We start from the raw sequence: 25,461 nt of genomic DNA, 5'->3' as shown, positions 1-25,461 counted from the left end.
TGCTTCTCTGCTCTGCCGAGACTCAATCAGCCGAGCTGCAGAAGCAGGGCAGAGACATTCAGGAATTGGAGTGCCGAGTCAGAGAGGTGGAGTCGAAGGCCGCAGCCTCAGAGACTGGGATAAAATCAACAGCCGACCACATCCGTTTTCTCGAGAATCGAGTCCAGAACCTAGAAAACCACATTGATGACCTCGAAAATCGATGTCGTAGAAAAAATATTCGGTTGGTGGGCCTGCCCGAGCAGGAAGAGGGAGGTCAGCTGACAGCATTCTTAGAGCATTGGCTGCCACAACTTTTAAATCTGCATAATGGATCAGGCCAGGTAAGGGTAGAATGGGCCTACCGGGTCACAGTACGTGGGCCCGGCTCAACCCAGCGCCCACGCCCGGTCCTGTTCCAGCTGCAGAGCTATAGGGAGAGGCAGATGCTCCTGGAAGCCTCAAGAAATCTGGGAAAAGATCCCCAAGCTATGACCCACAAAGGATCCAGGATCATGCTGTTCCAGGACTTCTCCCCAGCTTTGGTCCGAAAGAGGAAGGCATTCCATGAGGCGAAGAAGCGTTTAAGGGACTTAAATATCCAGTACTCCTTACGATATCCAGCGACGCTACGCCTTAGCCACGAAGGATCCATATATAACTTCGGATCACCGGAGAAGGCTAAGGAATTCTTGGACTCTCTTAAATAAACTGTAAGAGATTGTGGATGCTGGTCTGCCTTTCCCATTATTTTGGTTTACATCCCTTCATCTTTTCTTATCTTTCCCCCTATGTGTGTATGTATATATATATATATATATATATGTTGGGGCGTTTGGTTAATGTTGATGGGGAGAGGTGGTTACCTTATTCTATTTACTTCTGTTTTTAGGAGCGGGGTTGTTTTTCTTTCCCCTGTTATTTTGTGGTATTATATTTAAGTATTACATGTTGAGATTGTAATCTTATAGTTATATATGGTATTAATATTCCCAAATATATTTAGATGTGGGTGTGGGTGGGGATGGGGTGTTCACTGTTAACTCTAGCTTTATATTATATTTGAATTCTCCTCATTTTATTGAGGAACACCTGGGTCAAGGGTGGGGCACTGGTTGGAAGAGGGTAAGATGGACTGTGGGAGAGGAAGTGACGCTCCCTGGGAACAAGGGAGAAAATCTCCAATTCGGAATGTTTTATATCTTTTATACTTAGAAAGAGTTTTTTGTTATATTATTTTGAGTGTATCAGAGAGTCTTTACTTTTGTAAATCTTGTATGCTCCATGCTCGGGATGTTCTAGATAGGGTTTCCCCTCCCGAGGGGTCTCGGATCTGTCCAGATGATTATGGCTGAACACTCGGTTAAGTGGTGCACCTGGAATGTCAGGGGGAGTAATTCGCCAGTTAAAAGGAAGAAAATATTATCAAATCTTAAGAAGGAGAGAGTTGATATAGCTCTCCTACAGGAGACACACCTGTCGGATAAAGAACACTTAAAATTACGACAGGGCGGATTTGATCGGGCCTTTTTTTCCTCTTTTAATTCAAAAAGCAGGGGAGTCGTTATCCTTGTCCGGAAGAACTTCCCTTTGAAAATTCTAAATCAGATAAAAGACGAATCTGGACGATATATTTTGATTAAAGCCCTCATAAATGGAGAGGAATATGGGATCTTAAATGTATACTGCCCCCCGGCACACCCCTTTAAATTCATAACGGAAGCTTTTGCAAAACTGATGGCCTTTGGTGCCCGTCATACAATTATAGGGGGAGACTTTAATTGTATTGTGGATCCAGAAATAGACAGGATTCCCAAGAGTGCCGCTGGAGTATCTCCCAGATCTAGACAACTGGCGGACCTGAATAAAGAATTAGGATTGGTAGATGTATGGAGATGTCTCCATCCACAGGGTAGAAATTTTTCTTTCTACTCTAATCCACATAAATGTCACACAAGAATCGATATGTTTTTTGCCCCATCGATTTTTCTAAACTCTATAGCAACCTGTAAAATAGGTACTATAGCAATCTCTGACCATGCCGCTGTATACATGGAAACTAAGGTAAAGAACAATGGGACATCTGCTCGGCATTGGCGTATGGACCCCTTCCTGCTAAAAGATAGCAAATTTTTAAAGTACTTCTCCCAAGAACTTAAAACTTTTTTAGAAATTAATACTGGTACGGCTAGCAATCCGTCAATGATGTGGGAGACCATCAAAGCTTATGCACGAGGTTTGATCATCTCCTATTCAGCGACCCAGAGGAAAATGAAGGGAGAGCAACAGCGTCTGCTCGAAGCTCGCCTAAAAGCAGCCGAAACAGCATACGCTGATAGACCTTCTATCACAAAATTGCAGAGGATTACAGCTCTTAGGACAGCTTTAAACACCGCGCTTACTCAAACGGCTAAAAGGGAAATATTATTTGCGAAACAAAGATTATATGAATATGGCGACAAACCGGGTAGATACTTAGCATTTCTTGCAAAGAAAAAGAAAGCCCCTCAAACTATTCCGACCATCAAGGAAAGTACAGGTACCCTGACTCATGATCATAAAAAGATCAATGCGACCTTTAAAGAATTTTATTCTGAACTATACAGATCGCAGGATTGTGAAGATAGGATTAAGAGGATGCAGTCATTTTTAAAAAATTTGACCTTCCCGGGCCTGACTCCGGAACAGGTGTCGGCCCTAAATACCCCTTTAACAGTCCAAGAAATACTTGAGGCAATTAGGCAACTTCAGAGCGGAAAAGCACTGGGCCCGGATGGTTTTCAAGCTGAATTCTATAAAGAATTTACAGGAATATTGGTTGACCCACTTATGGATATGTATAATTTTGCGCATAGTCAGGTCTGTCTCCCGCCCACGCTGAAAGAAGCAAATATTTCTCTTATCCTCAAAAAAGGAAAAGACCCAGAAGATTGTGCATCTTACAGACCAATATCCTTACTAAATGTAGACTTTAAAATTCTCTCAAAAATGTTAGCACTAAGACTAGAAAGGGTACTGCCATATATTATAAAGGAGGACCAGACGGGATTTATTAAGGGCCGCAGATCATCCAATAATATCAGAAGGGTCTTGAATATGATCCAAGCCTGTCATCAGGGAAAGATACCAGGAGTAGTAATTTCATTGGATGCGGAAAAGGCATTTGATAGGGTTGAATGGTCATATTTATTTTACACATTGGAAAGGTTTGGCGTTGGACAGGTGTTTACCAAATGGGTTTCAACATTGTATAATGACCCCAAAGCAGCTGTTATTACTAATGGGTTAAGATCGGATGGCTTCAGTGTGGGTAGGGGCTGCCGTCAAGGATGTCCTCTCTCACCATTGTTGTTTACACTGATAATCGAACCATTAGCAGAAGCCATCCGGACTGATCCTAATATAACGGCCCCGAGGATTGGTACAGGTAAACACAAAATTACCCTCTATGCAGATGACGTTCTCTTATTCCTCAGTAATCCTTTAATGTCAGTGCCTCGTCTAATTCAAGTTATTAATACATTTAGTGCATTCTCAGGCTATAAAATTAATTTTTCAAAATCGGAAGCCATGCCAATGGGTGGTCTGGCTATGATACCCCACTTAATGGACGGATCCCCTTTTCCCTTCCGTTGGTCCCTGGAGGGCTTCTTATATTTAGGTATTTTTATCACGCCAGTATTTGATCAGCTGTATAGGGCTAATTTTGTACAATTAATGGAAAGGATAAGGCAGGACCTCCAGCGATGGAGAGACCTTCCGACTTCCTGGCTAGGGAGAATAGCATTAATTAAAATGAATGTTCTGCCCCGTCTCTTATATCCTATGAGAATGCTCCCGCTGATGCTGCCAAGGCTAGCCCTACGTAAATTATATGGCTGGTTGGGCTCCTTTATTTGGAACCATAGACGGCCCCTTATTAAGCTGAAGAAGCTACAGCTTCCACAGGCAAGGGGAGGACTGGACTTCCCAGACTTCAGGAAATATCAGTTAAGCTCCCTACTAAGTTACATAGCTGATTGGGTTTCATCTGATCCACAATCAATTTGGCTGGATATCGAAGCCTCCCAAGTAAAATACCCACTTATTAACCTTTTATTTTCAGATAAGAGGAAAATCATTACAGACCACTGTAAAAATCCCATAATATTAAACACAATTAAGGCCTGGAATATAATGCGGCAAAATGAGGGTAACTCACATAAAACATCCCCCCATGCACCAATAGTAGGCGCATGGGGATTCCAACCGGGGATTACAGATGCCACCTTTAAACTCTGGAGATCCAGGGGCATCTCATGCTTAGGGGACCTATTTAAAGATGGGATCCTGATGTCCTTTGAGCAGCTGCGTCTGAAATTCGGAATACCTAATGGGGATCTCTTTCGATACTTCCAAGTTCGAGATTATATACAGAGAAAGACTACATTAATAGATAGTCTTTATAAATCAGACAGAGAACGTAATGTCTTACGACCAGCGGGGGCATCCTCCGTTAGTACTATATACCATTTGCTACATGATGGAGTCTCAGGAGACATGGATGACCTGCTTAAAACATGGGAGCAGGACTTGGGGCTAGAAATCTCTGAGGATATGTGGAATGACATTTGGGAAAATGCTAGAAGAATTGCTATCTGTAACAGAACTCAGGCTATCCAACTAAAGATACTTCATAGGGCCCATATAGCTCCGGCTCGACTGGCAAAATTTAAGGCAGGAGCATCTCCAATGTGTCCCAAATGCAAAATAGAGGTGGGTACTCTTGCACATTGTCTGTGGACTTGTCAGAAAATCCGCAGATACTGGACTAAAGTGGCAAATACCCTGACAGAAATTTTAGGAATGGAAATTAGGGTGGACCCTGTATCTCTCCTTTTGGGCTTTTCGAACCTCTCATCTCTGGATATGCATGGGAAGAGACTATTTTCTATTCTCGCTTTCTGTGCAAGGAAAAATATTTTGGTGAACTGGGTGGCTGAGGGCCCCCCTGGACTTTCAAATTGGCACAGATTAATTATGGAATATATCCCCCTTGACTTCCTCACAAATATGGTGCACCAAAAGACTGAATTATTTTATAAAGTATGGCAGCCCTTTTTGAATTATATAAATGCAGATATTTCGGCTATCCTAACAAGGGCTTTTATTTAGTGAAGATTTCAGACCAGGCTGCTCCGGGGCCCCTTGGGAGAGGAATCCTGCGCGAATACGGGTTTATTATATTTGATGTTTATACATTCCGAGCATGTAAGAGACTTAGGTATACACTCTGGTTAGTTATAGGTTAGATTAGTAGAAAGTTGAGTTTTTTTTTTCTTTCTTTTTTCGTTTCTTTTTTTTTCTTTTTTTGTTTTCTTTCTCTTTTCTTTGTTAAATTATGACTATTGTATATATGATTTAATTGTACATCAATGTTTGTATTTGAGAGTTTTGTTTATTATTGTAAATTTGCAAAAATGTTAAATTTCAATAAAAATATCTACAAAAAAAATAGAGAAGAAATTGTTATTTCCAATGAGCAAGAGATTTTTTTAAGTATACAAATGTACTTTTTTTTGCTTTCAATTATCTGTTTAACTCAGTAATATGTAACACAGCAGAGTATGTCAGTGAAATAATTTTTGCTGACTGGTTTTGTTAATAAACAGATAAAACACTAGGTGGCAGAACTGCATTTCAAACAAACCTGCAGTCTTTGAAAAGTTTCTACTGTTACAATTTCACTGCTTTTAATCTCTCCAGAATTGGTTTGTGAGGCTTTTAATGATCAAGTGTCTTCCTCTATAGACTCAGTTGGATTCCTTTGGGTCTGAACAGAGGGAATCCAAAAATGTCTATTTTCTACTCAATGGTCATGTTTTGAGTTGTAGGAAAACTGGAGAAGCCTGTGGATGATTGAAGAGTTTTCCATGTAGACCTGACTTCGATTTTTAAAACGTCAAATGAAATAATTCTTTGTTTTGAAATTTATGACTAAGTTAATAAATTTTACAATAATGTTCTTAGAGATTGGCCTTGTGTTTTTCTGTAAGATTCTGTACCAAATAAACAAACAAACATGACTAAATTCATTACAGTACCATCCAATGAATTATCAGATGGATCAGAAGAATGTGACTGACCTTCGAGTGCAGCACATATCATGACAAAAAAAAATTAAAAACACATTATGAAATTGTTCATCTTAAACATTCAATAATGATCTTTGCAGCTATGTTTTCTTATCTTTCTTTCAGATGTTCACAACTTGTGTTTTCATTTACCAATACTAAATGACAGCAGAGCAAGGATAGAGCTTACATTGTCAGAATTTGAGACACCAGAGAATAATCAGATTCCCCTCCCTCCCCATTTTATCATATTTGCTTTGGGGATGTGATGAGCACAATTCTATTATTTCTGACTACAGAGTGAGGGAAAAAGTGAAAATGCATCACTTTGGGGGTCTTTTCTGTGCATCTTAGAGCCACACATTATAGAATAGGCTAAAGATCATCGCCTATCTATATCAACCCCACTTCCCAGCACTTGTCCCACAGCTTGAATGTTGTGATATTTCAAGTGCTCATCCACATACTACTTCATGGTTATGAGGTTTCCTGCCTCCATTACTCTCCCAGGCAGTGCATTACAGATGCCCATGGCCCTCTGGTGAAAAGAACTTACCTCAAATTCCCACTAAACTGCCTGCCCTTCAGCTTAAAGTGATGCGTCCTCATTGTTGACTGTCAACTAAGGGGAGCAGCTGTTTCATATCCATGCCACTCATAATCTTACACACCTCAGTCAGGACTCTCTTAGCTTTCTCCGCTCTAAAGAAAACAACCCAAGCCCATCCTCTCTTCATACCTAAATTATTCCAACCAGGTAATGTCCTGGTGAATCTCCTCTTCGCCTCTTCCAGTGCAGTCACATTCTTCCTCTGGTGTGGTGACCAGAACTGCATGCAGCATTGAATCTATGGCCTAACCAGATTTTTTTCATGGTTGCAAAATAACTCCCTGCTCTTATGATCTTTGCAATAACTGATAAAGACATGTATGCCACCAGAGCCACCCTATTAACTGCCTTGCTGCTTTCAGGGTTCTGTAGTCAAACACTGCAAGATCTCTCTCTTGCTCTGAGCTTCTGAGAGTCTTCTAGCAGTTGACTTGGAGGATTATTGGAAGCAATTGCAGATTAGATTGAATTACCACTCTCAGAAATAAAAAAAAAAGTGTAATTTTGAGCAATATTTTAAAAAAAACCCCACTTCTTCTGAGGTACTGGCTTCAAATTTTTTTTGTATTGTAACTGCAAACAATTAAAGGAAACATATTGGTGCTCACATTCTAAACTCACTTGTGATCAGAGGATACTACGTGTTCTGCTTTTGGAGCCACTTCTGTGAATTGAGTAAGAGTTACAGGTTCATGCCATGCTTTTGTGAATAAGATACAAACCTCTGTAGGAATATTTGAATGAATAAATCTCAGAACTTATTTTATACATTTAGGTTTTGATTTCCTCCTTCATCAGTTTTTTTTAAATTGCAACAAAGCAGATTAAAAAACCTTGTCCTTTTTATCTTCTTTCTTCATGCAGATTCTGTAACCTGTGATAACCACTTCTTTTATTTTGGGTTTCTTGTACTTGATTTCCTTCCTGTTTATAATGGGAAACTATGATAGAAAAACAGTATGTTGGAAAGCCTGACCAAATAGTGAGAACAAATTGTTGAGACTTAGTTGTTGGGCTGTTTTGGTCATTTTGAAACATTTTTGATCACAGTGCTGAGTTACTCGTCTTGAATTCTGTTAATGTTATTTTTCTGCAGTAAACTTTGAATGTTTGATCATTGCAATGTCTGTGGTTGGAGGACTCATTCTGCTGCCTTTGGTGTGTTGCTGTTGTTACTGCTGTTGCAAGAAGAACGTATGTTGCTGTTGCAAGAGAAAATCCCACAGGTAATTATCTTTTCATAAGTATTCTGAGCATGCACTAGTCTAGTCCCAGTCACTGACAGCTCTCAAAACCGTAAGTTTCATTTAAAAACAGAATGCCACAGCAAAAATGGCCACATTACCAACAGTTACACAAATATTTTGCCTATGGAAAGCATCTGAATTTATATGTCAGCCTTGCAGATCTGTCTTGCTAATATAATGTTGACAGAATATGCTAAGTGATAATAATTTTTTCCATAATAGGATTATGTCCAGACCATTTAATAAATCCTTGCCAGGCACAGACCTACTATTACAAAACAGAAATTGAGTTGATAAGTCTGTCCTTCAACATTTTTGAAGGATGCTTACTGAAAAGTCTGATTTCATTAGAATAATAGAATCATAGAGCATGGAAACATGCTTCAGTCCAACTCATCCATACCAACCAGATATCCTAAATTAATCTAGTCCCATTTGGCAGCATTTGACCCGTTTCCCTCTTAAACTTTTCCTATTCATATACCAATCCAGATGTCTTTTAAATGTTGTAATTGTACCAGCCTCCATCACTTCCTCTGGCAGCTCATTCCATACATGCATAACCCTTTGCTTGAAAAAGTTGCCTCTTAGTTCCCTTTTTCAATCTTACCCCTCTCACCCTAAATCTATGCCCTCTAGTTCTGGACTCCCCCCAAACCAGGGAAAAGAACTTGTCTATTTACTCTATCCATGCCCCTTGTGGTTTTATAAACCTCATTAGTTACGTCAAAAATGTAAGATTCAATATGTTTGCTGTTTGATTGTTGTCAAGGCCGAAAATTCTGTGCATTTTTTTTAAAAAGTCAATAATATTTATGAGTGACCAGTTTTAACTTTGTTGAGCTGGTTAATTGCATGTTCATTGGAGCACTGACATAGCACAAATAAATAGTATGAAGCTCCATAGAAGAAGCTGGTCTAGCACACATTAGTTAGATGTTGTTACACAAATTCTGTGTTCATTGCTTGGTTCAACCCAAAATGAGCAGTTAAGTGGCCTTATGAGTTGCTTTATCAACAAATTGAAAATAAAAATGGATGGTGAATCATCTAGGCCCTATTTGAAAACAGTTGAATATTAGACTTCTTATGCAGTAATTCAAATGGGGAATAAGGGAACAAGTAACAGTGTGAGGAACAAACAGTGTAAAGTTACACCCACTAGAACTGTGTTTCAGTGATTTTTGTAGATTTTAAATCACTATATTCCCTTTGCCACTTGCTAATGCTATAAATTGCTCTTTTTTTTCTACCTTCATTCAACTCTTTCCAGTTTCCCAGATGGCTCAAATGCTATGAACAGTACTTTCCTTAAATGCCATTTCCCCAAAATGTCTTGATAAAGATCTTGCATGCTTTCCACAGATTACTTTTAATATCAGCTTTTTAATTAAAGGAAACTAAGCAGGTTCCAGTGCATTTAATTAACCACAATAGTTTGAAGTGGAGCAGAGCTATTATGAAAATTGTTTGCCTGTATTTCCTTTGCTGTTAAAATTCTATTCACTTTTTGTCACGCCTTGAGTCACTCCAATGAATGTTTTGCCAACTTCCTACAATATGCTTTTGCTGCAAATTGCAGTTCATCTTAGCCTATATCCTAAATTATCCTATCTTATTGTATCTTATCCTCTAAATCCTGCTCCTTGTCTTAACATTGATAACTTTCTGCCTTTCAGTTTCCCAGAGCAAAGTTCAGAATATTTATTTTCATTTACAAATCTGATCATACTTTCTGCTCCCTATTTTTATAATCTATTCGATAATGACCCAGAACTCTCATTTTATCTGTCTGAGTCTGACTTCCTTTGCATTCCATATGCATTCTGCCCAATATTTGGCAAAGTTTTTCCACCAGTCCCTCTATTTTGATACCCCAGGTGGAACTTGGATGGAAACTTGCTGGTGGTTGTGTTCCCACTTGAGTTCTGCCTTTGTTCTTTCAGGAGCTCAAGACCACAGATTTGAAGGATGCTTTTTGTAGATGATGCAAACTAAAGTGTCAGTTGTGGAGGGAGTAATTGTTTAAGATGGTCCCTGGGTGCAAATCAAGTATGCTGTTCTATCCCACATGGTATTGAACTTTTTGTAAAACCTTTGGAATCACTTTGATCTGGACCAGTGAAAAATGTTTCATCACACTTTTCAATCAGCACTTAAAATGTACAAGAGAGATCTGCAAATTTTATGCCCAAGCACGTTCAGGAGAATTAAAGCACACAGGTGACCAATCTGAAAAAAGGTCACCAGTGAACCTATTAAATTTGGGAAAGAAACAACCTCTGCTAGTGTTGGCAATGAGCAAGTTCTGTGTTGCTTTTTGCTGTAGCTGGGAATTGTGCCTGTGGGTGGGAATACTGAGGAGATAGGCAAGCCTTGCGTCAAATCTGGTGTTACTGGGCCTGTTCCAAAGCTGTGAGGGGTCTTTTGCCAAGGTTGGGGAATGATGGCGGGAGTGCTGTCTCCTGGCTCCTGGGGGATGAATGTGTCTGCAAGAGGGATGAGGGAAAATAGGGGCTTCACTAGAGAGAAGTTGGAGGGGGATGAGAGACACTTGGTGGTAGCAGGGGTCGGGGGTGAATCGAGAAAATGGAGGATGGTGATCAAGACTATAGAGAAGAGGGAACGGTTTTAAACATGTCAGCAAAGCAAATATTCGACTAACTAGAAGTCAGAAATCGTGGTACCACTGAGGCTATTAATTCCTTGTAAATGTTTTTTGAAAAATGCATTTATAGGACATGGATGACACTAGCTGGACCAGCATTTATTATCCGTCCCTAGTTGCCTTGAGAATGTGGTGGTGTGAGTCTTGCTTGAACCATCGCAGATCTTTTGGTGTAGGTACACCATTATGGAGGTGTTCCAGAATTTTGACACTGGTTCTGTCTGAGGGTCCTTCATGAATTTCAGCTGTACATTTTATAGATGGTACACATTTTATCTACTGAGCATTGATGGAGGGAACAATTGTGACTATTGGAGGTCAGGAACTTTGTAACCCTGGTAAAACCCAAACTGAGTGTCAGTGAGTAATTTATTGCTAAGTCAGTGCGGCTTGCTAGTTCTCTTGATAGCTTCCATCATTTTATTGATGGTTGAGTGTAGATTGATGGGGCAGTAATTGGCTGGGTTGGATTTGTCCTGTTCTTGTGTCAGGAAATTCCTGGGCAATTTTCCACATTGTCTGTTAGCTGCCAGTGTTACAGCTGCAGTTGTCAAGAGGTACAACTGGTTCTGGAACTTACTACTTCAGTACTATTACTGGATTATTGTCAGGACTCATAGCATTTCTAATATCTGGTGTCTTCAGCCCTTTCTTGATGTCACGTGGAATGAATCAAGTGCATTACTGACCACTATTCATAATTGGATGCAGCAGGATTGCAGAGTCCACAAAGAGTAAAATCTGAAATAGGCTATTCATCTCATTGAGGCAAAAGTGGGGTCTTCAGATACTACAGATCAGAGTCAAAATTAAAGTGGTGCTGGAAAAGCGCAACAGATGAGGCAGCATCCGAGGAGCAGCAAAATCGATGTTTCGGGCAGGAGTCCGAAATCCTGATTCCTGATGAAGGGCTCCTGCCTGAAACATCGAGTTTCCTGCTCAGATGCTGCCTGATCTGTGCTTTTCCAGTACCACTCTAATCTTGACTATTCATCTCATCAAGTCTTCTCTGCCATTCAATGAGATGATGATTGATCTGAAAATCCTCAACTCCACTTTCCTCCCTTTTCTCCATAACCCTTGATTCCCTTACTGATTAAAAAATCATCAATTAACCTTGAATATACTTCAACTGGCCACTAAAGCTCTCTGTGGTTAAAAAAAAAATTCCTTTCTGAGAGAAGGAATTCTTTTTTTTCCTGTCCTTACTGGGTGATTCTTTTCTCTGAGAAGATCTGATCTTTTGTACAATTGTTTAGCTCAGTGTATCGTGTGTGTGCTAAACAGTATAAGCAACAAGTGCTGCAGTGTTGAGGCTTGACTAAGTTGACACCTCCGTTTTAGTTATACTAGTACAGCTCCTCCCGTACGCATGTGTACTCTTCGTTGAACCAGGATTGATTTCCGTGGCATGATGGTAAAGCTAGGGAGGGAATATGCAAGGCTTTCAGGTTGGGAATCGTGTTGGAATACATTTCTGGTGCTGATAGCCCAAACACGGATGCCCAGACTTGAGTTGCTAATTTTGTTGGAAGTCTAGCCCATCTATCACATTGTTAAATTCAAATCTTTGAGATGGAGTAAAATGCATAATAACCATCTGGGTAAAATGTTCCAACTTTGTAATATAGATATGAATTAGCTGTGACCTTTCCAATCCATGTGAGTTGCAGTGGGTGAAGACTTCATGTGTGGAGAATCATTTTTACCCCTGCTTCTGACTTGTGCCTGGTGATTGTTAGAAAGACTTTGGGGAGTCAGGTGGTGAGTTATTTGCTGCTGAAAACTCAGTTAATGATTGACTGGATTGACTTTGTTCTGCTTTTGATGTCAGGACATACCTTGACAATTGATAATGTTGAATAGATCAATGTTGTTTCGGAACAATTAGGCCTAAGGGCAGCTAACTCTGTAGTGTAAGTCTTCATTGCTAGGGCCTTTGCTTTGTCACGTACTCTGATCTGTTTTGTGACAGCCCATGGGTTATTCAATGTGGCTGAAGATTAGCTTCAGTGATGATGGGGACTTCTGGAGGAGATGGACATCAACTTAATACTTTTAACTGAAGCTGATTGTAAACACATCAACTTTGTCTTCCAAGGTTCATATGCTGGGCTCTGCCACACTTGAAGATCATAATGTTCATGGACATCCTCCTTTTTTTGTATAATTGTCCACTACCATTGATGATAGGGTGTGAAAGGATTGCAGCACTTTATGAAATATTGTTTTGGGGATTATTTAACTCTGTCGAAACATCCACTATTTGGCATGCATATAGTTGTGTATAATAGCTCTGCCATATTGGTGGAATCTGAATCAATAGAACCTTTCAAAACAGAATTGTATGAAGACTGAAAGGAGGAACATTGCGGACTTTGGGGAAACAACAAGGAGTTGGATCCAATTGGATAACTCTTTCAACAAAGCTGATTCCTGTATGTTGGTACAAATGGCATCTTCCTGTGCTGTATGATTCCATGATATAAAGTTTGTAAACAGCTTGATCAAATCTTTTGATCCACTTCATTTTTTTGTCATATTTCGGAAAAATCTATGAAAGTAGCTCATAGTTTAAACATTTAGTCAAAGCAAATTAGGTTACAGTTATGTCAATTTAAATTACAAAAATAAACATGTAATTCTGAAACAAATTTCTCAAACGAATTTTGCTGATGATAAATGACCAGGAGCATAATTATTTATGAAGTAATTCACCACTTGTTTGTCACAGTTATGATGAAGAGGAGGAAAGACTGGCCAAGCTGCAAGAGGAGAGAAAACAATACAGGAAGAAAAGGTAAGGGTGGGGGGGGTTACAATTGAACATTAAATGGTTAATTTTGTTTATTCAGTGCATTGGTTCTCTGATTCATTTGCATGCGCTGAATCTGAACATTTTTGTGATATTTTTCTCTCTGTTGCCTTTGCTGTCTCCACATCTCTTGCTTCCATTTCTCCTGAATATAAAACAAAGACCTGCGGATGCTGGCAATCTGAAACTACAACAGATATTGCTGCAGAAACTTAGCAGGTCTGGCAGCATCTGTGGAAAGGAAGTAGAGTTAATGTTTCAGGTTCATTTTTGCGAGAAAGTGGAGTTACAGGGAGACAAGGTAGTGAAGGTGGTGTATGGTATGATTACTGGATTATTTACAGTGTGGAAATGGGCACTTTGGCCCAACAAGTCCACACCGACCCTCCGAAGACCAACCCATCCTGACCCATTCCTCTACATTTACCCCTTCACCTAACGCTGCGGGCAATTTAGCATGGCCAATTCACCCAACCTGCACATCTTTGGACTGTGGGAGGAAACCAGAGCACCCGGAGGGATACTGCATTCCGTTCTGGTCTCTTTCCTCTAGGGAAAATGCTGTTAATCTTGAAAGGGGTTCAGAAAAGATTTGTCAGGGTCGGAAGGTTTGAGCAATGGGGAGAGGCTGAATAGGCTAAAGGGGGATCTCATGGAGGTTTATAAAATCATGTGGGGCATGGATAGGGTGAATAGTCAAGATTTTTCTCAGGCTAGGGATGTTCAGAACAAGAGGGCATAGGTTTAAGGTGAGAGGGGAAAGATTTAAAAGGGACCTAAAGGGCAATGTTTTCAAGCAGAGGGTGCTGCATGTATGGAATGAACCGCCAGATGAAGTGGTGGAGGCTGATTCAATTACAACTTTTAAAAGGCATCTGGATGGGTATATGAATAGGAAGGGTTTGGAGGGATATGGGCCGGGTGCTGGCAAATGGGATCAGATTAGGTTAGGATATCTGGTCAGCCTGGATGAGTTGGACTGAAGGGTCTGTTTCAGTGCTGTACATGTGTATGACTCTATTTGAATTTTGAGTTAATGGTAAAGTTGCCATAATCACAAAGATCCTGTTTTATAAGAGAGGATAGTGAGTTTCACCTGAGGGTCGCTATGCCTCAGGCGAGGGGAGAGGCTGAGAATGAGAGTCCATCATGGTAACCCAGGAATTGAATCCATGATGTTAGATAACACTGCATTGCAAACTAGCCATGCAGCCAACTGAGTTAACTGCCCCCAATTTTCAACACGCTGCTGTAAAATGGGGATTTGAGTGTGAGGTAGCTGTGATGTTATGAACAGAGACTTCTTTCAGAGCACCATTTCCAGATATTACTAATGTTATTGTCATGACGACCAGTGTTGACATTGAAACTTTGCTGGAAACTCATGACTGGTGCCCCAATTTTAATATATAATATCCATTAGCGATTGTGCATGAGATAGAGCTGGAGGCTGAGTAATACACTGTTTGTTTTGTTTCTGAGTATGTTGAAAAGATGGCAGTTAAATTTAATTCATGTTTTATTAAAGGCTTCCTTTTGAGAGTCTGTTATTCAGAAAACACCATTTGTAATCACTGATCAAATTTCATAGACGCACTAAATCAATAAAATTACTACCTTTTACAGTTTTTCATGTCTTAAAATTTGGTTATCCCTCATGAAGAAAACTTTCTAGGCCAGCTGGCTTTTTGATTTCATCTCTCCATCTTTGGACTTTTACATCCACTCATATCATCTTCAAGATACTGTTCGTAATACTCTTTCGGTACGTTCTCTGGAAGCTTTTTTGGAGGTAGGAGGGAGAGAACTGGCTCCTGAGGAAAGTTATACATACAAAGTATGATTGTAGTATTAGAAGAGACATCTTGGGGGATCCAAGATGGTGGCGACCCAGCAAGTCGGAGTCTACAGTGCTCCTCCCAAGACTTGGGCACAGTGGGTCACCCACTTCCAGCACACTCACCAAATCATTTAAAATAGCTGTTTAATTTAATTAGTTGTTTAGTATTAAATTTAAACAATTTAATCTTCAGTAAAAATGACTAAAGGGAAGGGAGCCCGCAGCTCTCAGCAAGCAGGAGCCCCTTCCCCACCCTTTCCAGCTGCAGCAGAGGCTCCTCTGCCGCCCCGGGGGACTTACCTACGGTGGCGAGTCTTGTGGAAATCATGTCCAAACTGGATGCGAAGATCGACACTTTTATTGAAGAATCCCGAAGTCGATGGGCTCACCCTCAGCCGTGCTGCAAAAGCACGACCAAGACATTAAGGAAATTGAGCGCCGAATCGGAGGGCGGAGCTAAAGGCCGCAACCTCTGAAACTACAGCACAATCGGCCGTGGATCAGGTTCGGAATCTCGAACAGCGAGTCCGGACCTTAGAGAACCACATTGATGACCTCGAGAATCAAGGTCATCGAAAAAATATTCGTTTGCAGGGCCTTCCTGAACACGAAGAGGAAAGCTTACAAGGTTCCTTGAACAATGGCTTCCACAGCTGTTAAATCTGGAGGCCGGATCAGGCCAGGTAAGGATAGAATGGGCCTACCAGGTTGCAATACGTGGGCCCAGCTCGAACCAGTGCCCCCGCCCGGTCCTGTTCCGGCTGCAGAGCTATAAGGAGAGGCAGATACTCCTAGAAGCCGCTAGAAATCTTGGAAAAGATCCCCAAGCCATGATCTATAAAGGATCCAAGACCATGTTATTCCAGGACTTTTCCCCAGCTCTGGTCCAAAAGAGGAAGGCATTTGATGAGGCGAAGAAGTGTTTAAGGGACTTAAATATTCAGTACTCCCTACGCTACCCAGCGACACTACGCTTTAACCATGAAGGATCTGTGTATAACTTTGGATCGCCGGAAAAGGCCAAGGAATTTTTGGAGTCTCTTAGATAAATTGTAAGAGATAATTGATGTTGGTTTGCCTTCCCCCCACTCTGGTTTATATCCCCTTTTTTTTTACCTTACTGTTTAATACTATCTTGGGGTTGGGGAGAGGGATTTATTTATTTGTTCTCTACTTAATGATTTTCTTCCCCCCCCCCGTTGGTTTGCTTTTATTATTCTATATATATAATTATATATATATATATATGGGCCAGGGGCTCTAATTAATGTTGGTGGGGGGAGGTAGTTACCTTATTCTATTTTACCTCTGTCTCTAGGAGCGGGGTTGTTTTCCCTTGTTATTTTGTATTATATTTAATTATTACTTGTTGAGGTTGTAATTTTATAGCTATATATGTTTATATATGGTATTAACATTACCAAATATATCCAGGTGTTGGTTTGGGTGAGGGGGTGGGGTAGGGTGCTCACTGTTAACTCTAGCTCTGCAGTATATTTGAATTTTCATCATCCTATTGAGGAGCGCCTGGGTCAAGGGTGTGGCACTGGTTGGGAGAGGATACGATGGACCTTTGGAAAAGAAGTGATACCCCCGGACACAAGGGAGAAAATCTCCATTTAAATACGTTTTATATTCTTTTTATTTAGAAATAGTGTAATAAAAAACTGTTGTGAGTGTATTAGAGAGCCTTTATTTTTGTGAATTTTATATGCTCTATGCTTGGGATGTTCTGGATAGGGTTTCCCCTCCCGAGGGGTCTCTGATTTGCCCGGCCGATTATGGTTGATCAGTCGGTTAAGTGGTGCACCTGGAATGTCAAGGGGAGTAATTCGCCAGTCAAAAGGAAGAAAATATTATCAAATCTCAAGAAAGAATGGGTTGATATAGCTCTCCTACAGGAGACACACATGTTGGATAAAGAACACTTGAAATTACGACAGGATGGATTTGATCAGGCCTTTTTTTCTTCTTTTAGATCAAAAAGCAGGGGAGTTGTTATTCTTATTCAGAAGAATTTCGCTTTCAAAATCCAAAATCAGATAAAAGACGAATCTGGACGATATATTCTGATTAAAGCCCTTATAAATGGAGAGGAATATGGGGTTTTCAATTTGTATTGTCCCCCAGCACATCCTTTTAAATTTATAACGGAAGCCTTCTCAAAATTGATGGCTCTCGGTGCCCGTCATACAATTATAGGGGGAGACTTTAATTGTATTATGGATCCAGAAATAGATAGGATTCCCAAGAGTACTGCAGGAGTATCTCCCAGATCTAGACAATTGGTGGATTTGAATAAAGAATTAGGATTAGTAGATGTATGGGGATGTCTTCATCCACAGGGCAGAGATTTTTCTTTTTACTCCAATCCACATAAATGTCATACCAGAATTGATATGTTTTTGCCCCCTTGATTTTTTAAAATTCCATATCATCCTGTAAAATAGATAGTATAGCAGTTTCTGATCACGCTGCTGTATATATGGAAATCAAGGCGAGGAACAATGGGACATCCCATTGGCATTGGCGTATGGACCCCTTCCTGATGAAAGATAGTAAATTTGTAAAGTACTTCTCTCAAGAACTTTGAAACTTTTTTAGAAATTGATTTAGGTATGGCTAGCAACCCATAAATGATGTGGGAGACCATCAAAGCTTACGTGCGAGGTTTGATCATCTCCTACTCAGCGACCCAGAAAAAAATTAAAGGGAGAACAACAGCGTCTGCTCGAAGCTCGCTTAAAAGCAGCTGAAACAGCATATGCTGACAGACCTTCTATTATCAAATTGCTAAGAATTACAGCCCTTAGGACAGCTCTAAACACCACGCTTACCCAAATGGCTAAGAGGGAAATATTAATTGCAAAACAAAGGTTATATGAATTTGGCAACAAACCGGGTAGATACTTTGCAAGAAATGCTAAGAAAAAAAAAGGCCCCTCAAACTATCACATCTATCAAGGAAAGTACGGGTATTTTGACTCATGATCATAAAAGGATTAATGCAATCTTTAGAAAATTTTATTCTCATTTATATAAATCGCAGGATTGTGAAGACAGGACTAGGAGGATGCAATCATTTTTTAAAAAATTTGACCTTTCCGGACCTAACTCCGGAACAGGTATCGGTCTTAAATGCTCCCCTAACAGGCCAAGAAATACTTATCGCAATCAGACAACTTCAGAGCGGTAAGGCACCTGGCCCAGATGGCTTTCAAACTGAATTCTATAAAGAATTTATAGGAATATTGGCTGGTCCACTTATGGACATGTATAACTACGCATACATGTAGGGCTGTCTCCCTCCTTCGTTGAAAGAGGCAAATATCTCTCTTATCCTTAAAAAAGTAAAGGACCCAGAAGATTGCACGTCATACAGACCAATATCCTTGCTAAATGTAGATTTTAAAATCCTTTCTAAAACGTTAGCATTGAGATTAGAAAGGGTATTGCCACATATCATAAAGGAGGATCAGATGGGGTTTATTAAGGGCCGTAGATCATCCAGTAATATTAGAAGGGTTTTGAATATGATTCAAGCCTGCCATCAGGGAAAGATACCAGGAGTAGTAGTCTCATTAGACGCGGAAAAAGCATTCGATAGGGTTGAATGGTCATATTTGTTTTACACATTGGAAAGGTTTGGCGTTGGAAAGGTGTTTACCAAATGGATCTCAACATTGTATAGTGATCCCAAAGCAGTTGTAGTTGCCAATGGATTAGGCTCAGATAGCTTCAGTGTGGATAGGGGCTGCCGTCAGGGATGTCCTCTCTCACCATTGTTATTTACGCTAATAATTGAATCACTAGCAGAAGCTATAAGGGCTGATCCTAATATAACGGCCTCGAGGATTGGTACAGGTAAACATAAATTTACCCTTTATGCAGATGATGTTCTTCTATTCCTCAGTAATCCTCTGATGTCCGTGCCTCAATTAATCCAAGTTATTAATACATTTAGTGCATTCTCAGGCTATAAAATTAATTTCTCAAAATCGGAGGCTATGCCAGTAGGTGGCCTTGCTATGATATCCCACTTAGTGGACGGATCCCACTTTCCCTTTCGGAGGTCCCTGGAGGGTTTCTTATATTTAGGTATTTTTATTAACCCAGTATTATACAAGGCTAACTTTGTGCATTTACTGGAAAGGATAAGGCAGGACCTCCAGTGATGGGGAGACGTTCCAATTTCCTGGGCTGGGTAGAATAGCATTAATTAAAGTGAATGTCCTGCCCCATCTCCTATACCCTATGAGAATGCTTCCGGTGATGCTGCCAAGGCTGGCACTACGTAAATTATATGGCTGGTTGGGTTCCTTTATCTGGAATCATAGATGGCCCCGCATTAAGCTGAAGAAGCTACAGCTTCCACAGGCAAGAGGAGGATTGGACTTCCCAGATTTTAGGAAATATCAGTTAAGTTCCCTATTAAGTTACATAGCTGTTTGGGCCTTGTCTGACCCGCAATCAATCTGGCTGGACATCGAGGCTTCTCAAGTAAAATGCCTACTTATTAACCTTTTATTTTTAGACAAGAGGAAAATCATTACGGATCACTGTAAAAACCCTATAATACTAAACACAATTAAAGATTGGAATATAATGCGGCAAAATGAGGGCAACTCACATAAAATATCCCCCTATGCTCCGATAGTGGGAGCATGGGGATTTCAACCGGGGTTTACAGATGCCACTTTTAAACTTGGAGATCCAGGGGTATCTCATGTTTAGGAGACCTATTTAAAGAAGGGGTCCTGATGTCTTTTGAACAGCTGCGTCAGAAATTCGGATTACCTAATGGAGACCTCTTTCAATACTTCCAAATTCGAGATTATATACAGAAGAAGACTACGTTATTAGATATTAATCATAAATCAGATAGAGAATGTAGAGTGCTACGGCCAGTGGGGGTATCCTCCGTCAGTACTAGTCATCATTTACGACATGATGAAGTATCGGGAGATATGGACAATCTGCTTAAAACATGGGATCAGGATTTGGGACTAGAAATCTCAATAGAAACGTGGAATGACATTTGGGAAAACGCCAGAAGAATCACCATCTGCAACAGAACTCAGGCCATCCAGCTGAAGATACTTCATAGGGTCCATATAGCACCGGATTGATTGGCAAAATTTAAGGCAGGCGCATCTCCAATGTGTCCCAAATGTAAAATAGAGGTGGGCACTCTTGTACATTGCCTATGGACCTGTCATAAGATCCATAGATACTGGACTAAAGTAGCAAGTACCCTGACAGAAATTTTAGGAACGGAAATTAAAGTGGACCCTGTATCTCTCCTTTTGGGCTTTTCGAACTTACCCTTCCTGGATATGCACGGGGAGAGATTATTTTCTATTCTCTCTTTCTGTGCAAGGAAAAATATCTTGGTAAACTGGGTGGCTGAGGGCCCCCCCCCCCCCCCCCCCACCCCCGGACTTTCAAATTGGTACAGATTAATTATGGAATGTATTCCCCTTGACTTCCTTACAAATATGGTGCACCGAAAGACCGAATTATTTCATAAAATATGGCAGCCCTTTTTTAATTATATAAATATACAGATATTTCGGCTATCCTAACAAGGGCTTTTATTTAATTGAGATTGCGAACCTCGCTGGTCCAGGGCCCCTTGGGAGAGGAATCCCGCATGAATACGGGTTTTGTTACATTTGATGTTAACACATTCTGAGCATGTATCTCACTATCCAAGTTCTGTGTTATCCGTTGTTTTTTTTTCTTTCTCTTATTTGAATAATGTAAGAGACTTCATTATACACTCTGGTTAGTTGTAGGTTAGATTAGTAGTTGAGTTTTGGTTTTCTCCTCGGTATTTTTCTTTTGTTAAATTTTGGTTATTATTAATTTAAGATTTAATTTTTTATCAATGTTTGTACTTGAGAGTTTGTTTTATTTTTGTAAACTTGTAAAAATGTTAAATTTCCAATAAAAATAACTATTTAAAAAAAAGAGACATCTTAATTATTTCTAAAGACTTTTTACTTCTGTTTTTTTTCTGTTAGAAACTTATTTGTTGCTTCTCAAAGAATCAGGTCATTTTAAATTTCAACCATCACACGTTCTTTTGAAAGTAGCCTTTCATTAGCTGCATACAATATTTTCAGACTAGCTGAGGCTAAATTGACGAAGACATGTTTGCTGGAAGCATTTCTTTCCATTAAATTTGTGGCTATTTGGTTTGACTGTTGTAAGATTCAGGCCATTTGAACAGAAGCATAATTTTTAAATTATACTTAAACGGCATAAGAAAGCTCCTCGCTGGAAACCATGTTTACAATTACCCACAGGTGTTTTGTAGTCTTTTGCAAAGCAACTTAGAATTTGTAGAACTTCCTATCAATCCTTGTTCAGGGATTTGCAGTGTGAGTAAGACAAGCAAGAGTATGTCTCTCTAACTGATCGGAATGAAGAATGCTCACCTGTATTGGTTAGGTGAAAGTTTTCACCAAGATTGGTGCTTCAAACCTCAAGGGATGTTATAATATCAAATTTTAAATCCACCGTTTCCGATACCAATGGATGTTTCATCCTTTCAGCCACAATCTCTCTCAAACCTCACCTCTTCCATTGCCTCCACACCTGGTCTTTCCAATTTCACCCAACCTCTTCTGAAGTTTAGATTAGATTAGATTACTTACAGTGTGGAAACAGGCCCTTCGGCCCAACAAGTCCACACCGACCCGCCGAAGCGCAACCCACCCATACCCTTACATTTTACCCCTTACCTAACACTACGGGCAATTTAGCATGGCCAATTCACCTGACCCACGCATCTTTGGACTGTGGGAGGAAACTGGAGCACCCGGAGGAAATGTCCAGTTGCTAACTCCAATCTGTCCATCATGCTGACCTTTCTGACAATAATTGCTTCTCTGTCTCTGATTCTATTATTGCAGCTGCTTTTCAGGAAGAAGCTGACAATGTGCCCAAAATTTGGAGTCTTATGATTAATGAAGAAAATTTGAGAGGAGCATCTTTTTCTGAAGAACACAATTAGGCAGCTGGGGGACTTGCCATTGGTAACATATATTTGTAAAATTTTCTTGTGTTCCTCGAAGTTGACATTCTAACAATAAAATTGTTAATCAGAAGAGAATAACTACATTTTGATCCCCACATTTAAGAAAGAATAAGACCTTCTCAACTACCTAAACAAGACCACCTGCAAACTGGAGGAAGAATACCTCATCTTCCACCTTGGAAATCTACAACGACAAAGTCTCAACATTGAATTCACCAGTTTCCAAATCTCCCCTCTCTCCATCCCCTACCAGATCCAACCCTCCAACTCGGCACTGCCCTCTTGAATTGACCTACCTAGCCATCTTTCTGCTCCACACTTCCCACCAACCTGTCACAATCACCTCCTATTTTTGTCTACCTATCACCATTCCACAATTGGTTTCCCCTAGCCTGACTCCAACCGTCCCCCCCCAACCTTCATCTCAGCCGCCTTGCCCCTCCCTAGCCCTGATGAAGGGTTATGTCCGAAACATCAACTTTATTGCTCCTCAGATGTTGCCTGACCTGCTGTGCTTTTTCCAGCACCATAATTTATCAAAACTGACTGTCCAACATCTGCAGTCCTCACTACCTCCTTTTCCTGGATGGTGTTAAGCTTCTTGAGTGTTGCATTCATCCATGCAGTGGAGAGCACTCCATCACACTCCTGACTTGTTGCCTATATTTAGTGCATATATTCCGAATGAGGATTTCGTCCTTGGAGTAAAGCTTGAGGTGAAGACTTTAGTATATTTGAAACAAGGGTCAAATAGAAAGAAATTGCTCTTGCATCGTGACAGGAGTCAATATCACAGAAAGACAGCTATCCAGAATGTCAGGCAGTGTGTACAAGTTCAGTCAGACCAAACAGGTGCTTTTAAATAATCCAGAATGTCAGGGCTGGAGAAATAATCCTGAGTACATTAGAGGAATAGTCTGGAAACACAAAACTGATGGAAGCTAATAGAATGGAAAAAACATGCCTTTGCTGTAAAAGGATTTAAAAGTCAACAAGAAGAAACCTCCAGAAACCAATTACAGCCAAAGCCAACTGAACCAGGAAGTTGAAAGTGGGAACATGATGACCTTTCATTCAGGTTCAAGTATCTGAAACATTATTGTTGAGGGGTAAAGGGTTATCTGTTTTTGAAGATGCAATAAGACCGTTTTGCATAGTTGTTATATAGCGTAAAATGGTGTTTCTTCTTGTGTCATAACCTTAGTTCTTTTATGTTGGCAGCATCTTGTGAATATATTCAGTGATTGACCACAGTGAACAAATATTGGAAATAAAACTTGTGGTCTATTAAGCCAGGTTTCACTTTAGCATCTGACTTGTCCAGAATTGCTAACAGCTGGGATCGTAAAATGTTGTTGTGGTTCTGTTCACCGAGCTGGGAATTTGTGTTGCAAACGTTTCGTCCCCTGTCTAGGTGACATCCTCAGCGCTTGGGAGCCTCCTGTGAAGCACTTCTGTGATGTTTCCTCAGGCATTTATAGTGGTTTGTCTCTGCCGCTTCCGGTTGTCAGTTCCAGCTCTCCACTGCAGTGGCCGGTATATTGGGTCCAGGTCGATGTGTTTGTCCACAATATACTTTAATATACTTCTCTCCAATGCAAGAATGTAGAGACCAAAACTACACACAGTACTCCAGGTATAATCTCTGCAACCATGTGAAGTTACATTATTCTCCAAAAGATCAGCATGAGCTTGTTCACTGTAACTCCAAGCTAATTTTGTATTCCTTGTACAAGCATTCCAAATTGTTCCGGACATAATTGAAATTTAAAGTCTTAAATGAAATTTCTGCTTTTTTTTATTGTTGTTACTTTATACCTCTGTCTGTCTTATGTTCCATTTGCCATTGTGATGCAGATATTTAAAAGGTTAACTCTTTGTAATGATAACAAAAAATGTCGGGATTCCAGCTTCTGTAGCAATTTGCTCCTCTTTGTAATGATTATGTTTTTGTTTTTACCTTCCCTTTTATCATATGTATGTTGCTCAATGTTTGCTTTTTCCTTTTCTAATTATCTGAGTGCCATTTATCTTTCCGGTTTGCCCTGCTTTCCATCCAGAGAATTTTTCTGTCTGTTTGGTTGAGGAGCTTTCTGCTGTTAGAACTGCTCCTGGTCATCTCATTACTGCCAAGTAGTAAATGGTGTACACAAAGTCATACATGTTGAATTACAAGACATTTCTTTGCTGCTCAGGTCATAATCAGGACCATTGTCTTTTATTTAAACTTCTGATTAGTTCCTACCATTCACTTAGTGGGTGGCACGGTGGCACAGTGGTTCGCACTGCTGCCTCACAGCGCCAAAGACCCGGGTTCAATTCTCGCCTCAGGTGACTGACTGTGTGGAGTTTGCACATTCTCCCCATGTCTGCGTGGGTTTCCTCCGGGTGCTCCGGTTTCCTCCCACAGTCCAAAGATGTGTAGGTCAGGTGAATTGGCCATGCTAAATTGCCCGTAGTGTTAGGTAAGGAGTAAATGTCGGGGTATGGGTGGGTTGTGCTTCGGCGGGTCGGTGTAGACTTGTTGGGCCGAAGGGCCTGTTTCCACACTGTAAGTAATCTAATCTAATCTACTTATATACCGTGTCATTAGATATAATGCATATCTAATTATATTATCCCATATATTTGTTCATCCCTCTATTTTAAAAGCTGCATCATCTGAATAAATGATGAGAAAAAGAGAGCTGAAATAATGCTATTCATGCTTTTTTCGGAGCTTAATTAGGATACTCCATTTTGTTAAATTTGAAATTGTACTTAGAAAAGTTGTAAAGATATTCTATCTCCAAAAAGAAAGCAGATTCATTCACAAGGTTTTGTTCCAATTTGTAGATGATTGCCAGCTATTAGCTAAAATAGGAATTGGTTTAGCTCAGTTGACTGGATTGTTGGTTTGCAGAGCAGCGTGATACCAACAGCGTGAGTTCAGTTCCCATCACTGGTTTGAGGTTTCCATGAAGGACTCTCCTTCTCAACCTCTTTCCTCGCTTGAGATCTGGTGGCCCTCAGGTTAAATCACCACCAGTAGCTTCACTCTAATGAGAGAGTAGTCCCTGTGGTGTGGCAAGACTATGGTGACACAAAACTAACTAGAATAAAAGATTTACAGAGAGAAATTGATGGGTTAAGTGGGCAAAACAT

General features: G+C 40.2%; 1 protein-coding gene across 1 annotated transcript in view; it reads left to right on the top strand.

The window, feature by feature from the left end:
* Window positions 1-25,461, top strand: part of LOC132816099 (pituitary tumor-transforming gene 1 protein-interacting protein-like) — a 66,362-nt gene that overhangs the window by 15,056 nt on the left and 25,845 nt on the right. The window contains exons 4-5 of the mRNA XM_060825540.1: window positions 7,799-7,928; window positions 13,352-13,417. Of these exons, the coding sequence (XP_060681523.1) occupies window positions 7,799-7,928; window positions 13,352-13,417 (196 nt within the window). The remainder of the gene's footprint in view (window positions 1-7,798; window positions 7,929-13,351; window positions 13,418-25,461) is intronic.

The sequence above is a fragment of the Hemiscyllium ocellatum genome, chromosome 5 (assembly GCF_020745735.1).
Source record: "Hemiscyllium ocellatum isolate sHemOce1 chromosome 5, sHemOce1.pat.X.cur, whole genome shotgun sequence".
Taxonomy (NCBI): domain Eukaryota; kingdom Metazoa; phylum Chordata; class Chondrichthyes; order Orectolobiformes; family Hemiscylliidae; genus Hemiscyllium; species Hemiscyllium ocellatum.
Note: the sequence above shows the minus strand (reverse complement) of the source record. Positions and strands in the feature narration are given on the sequence as shown.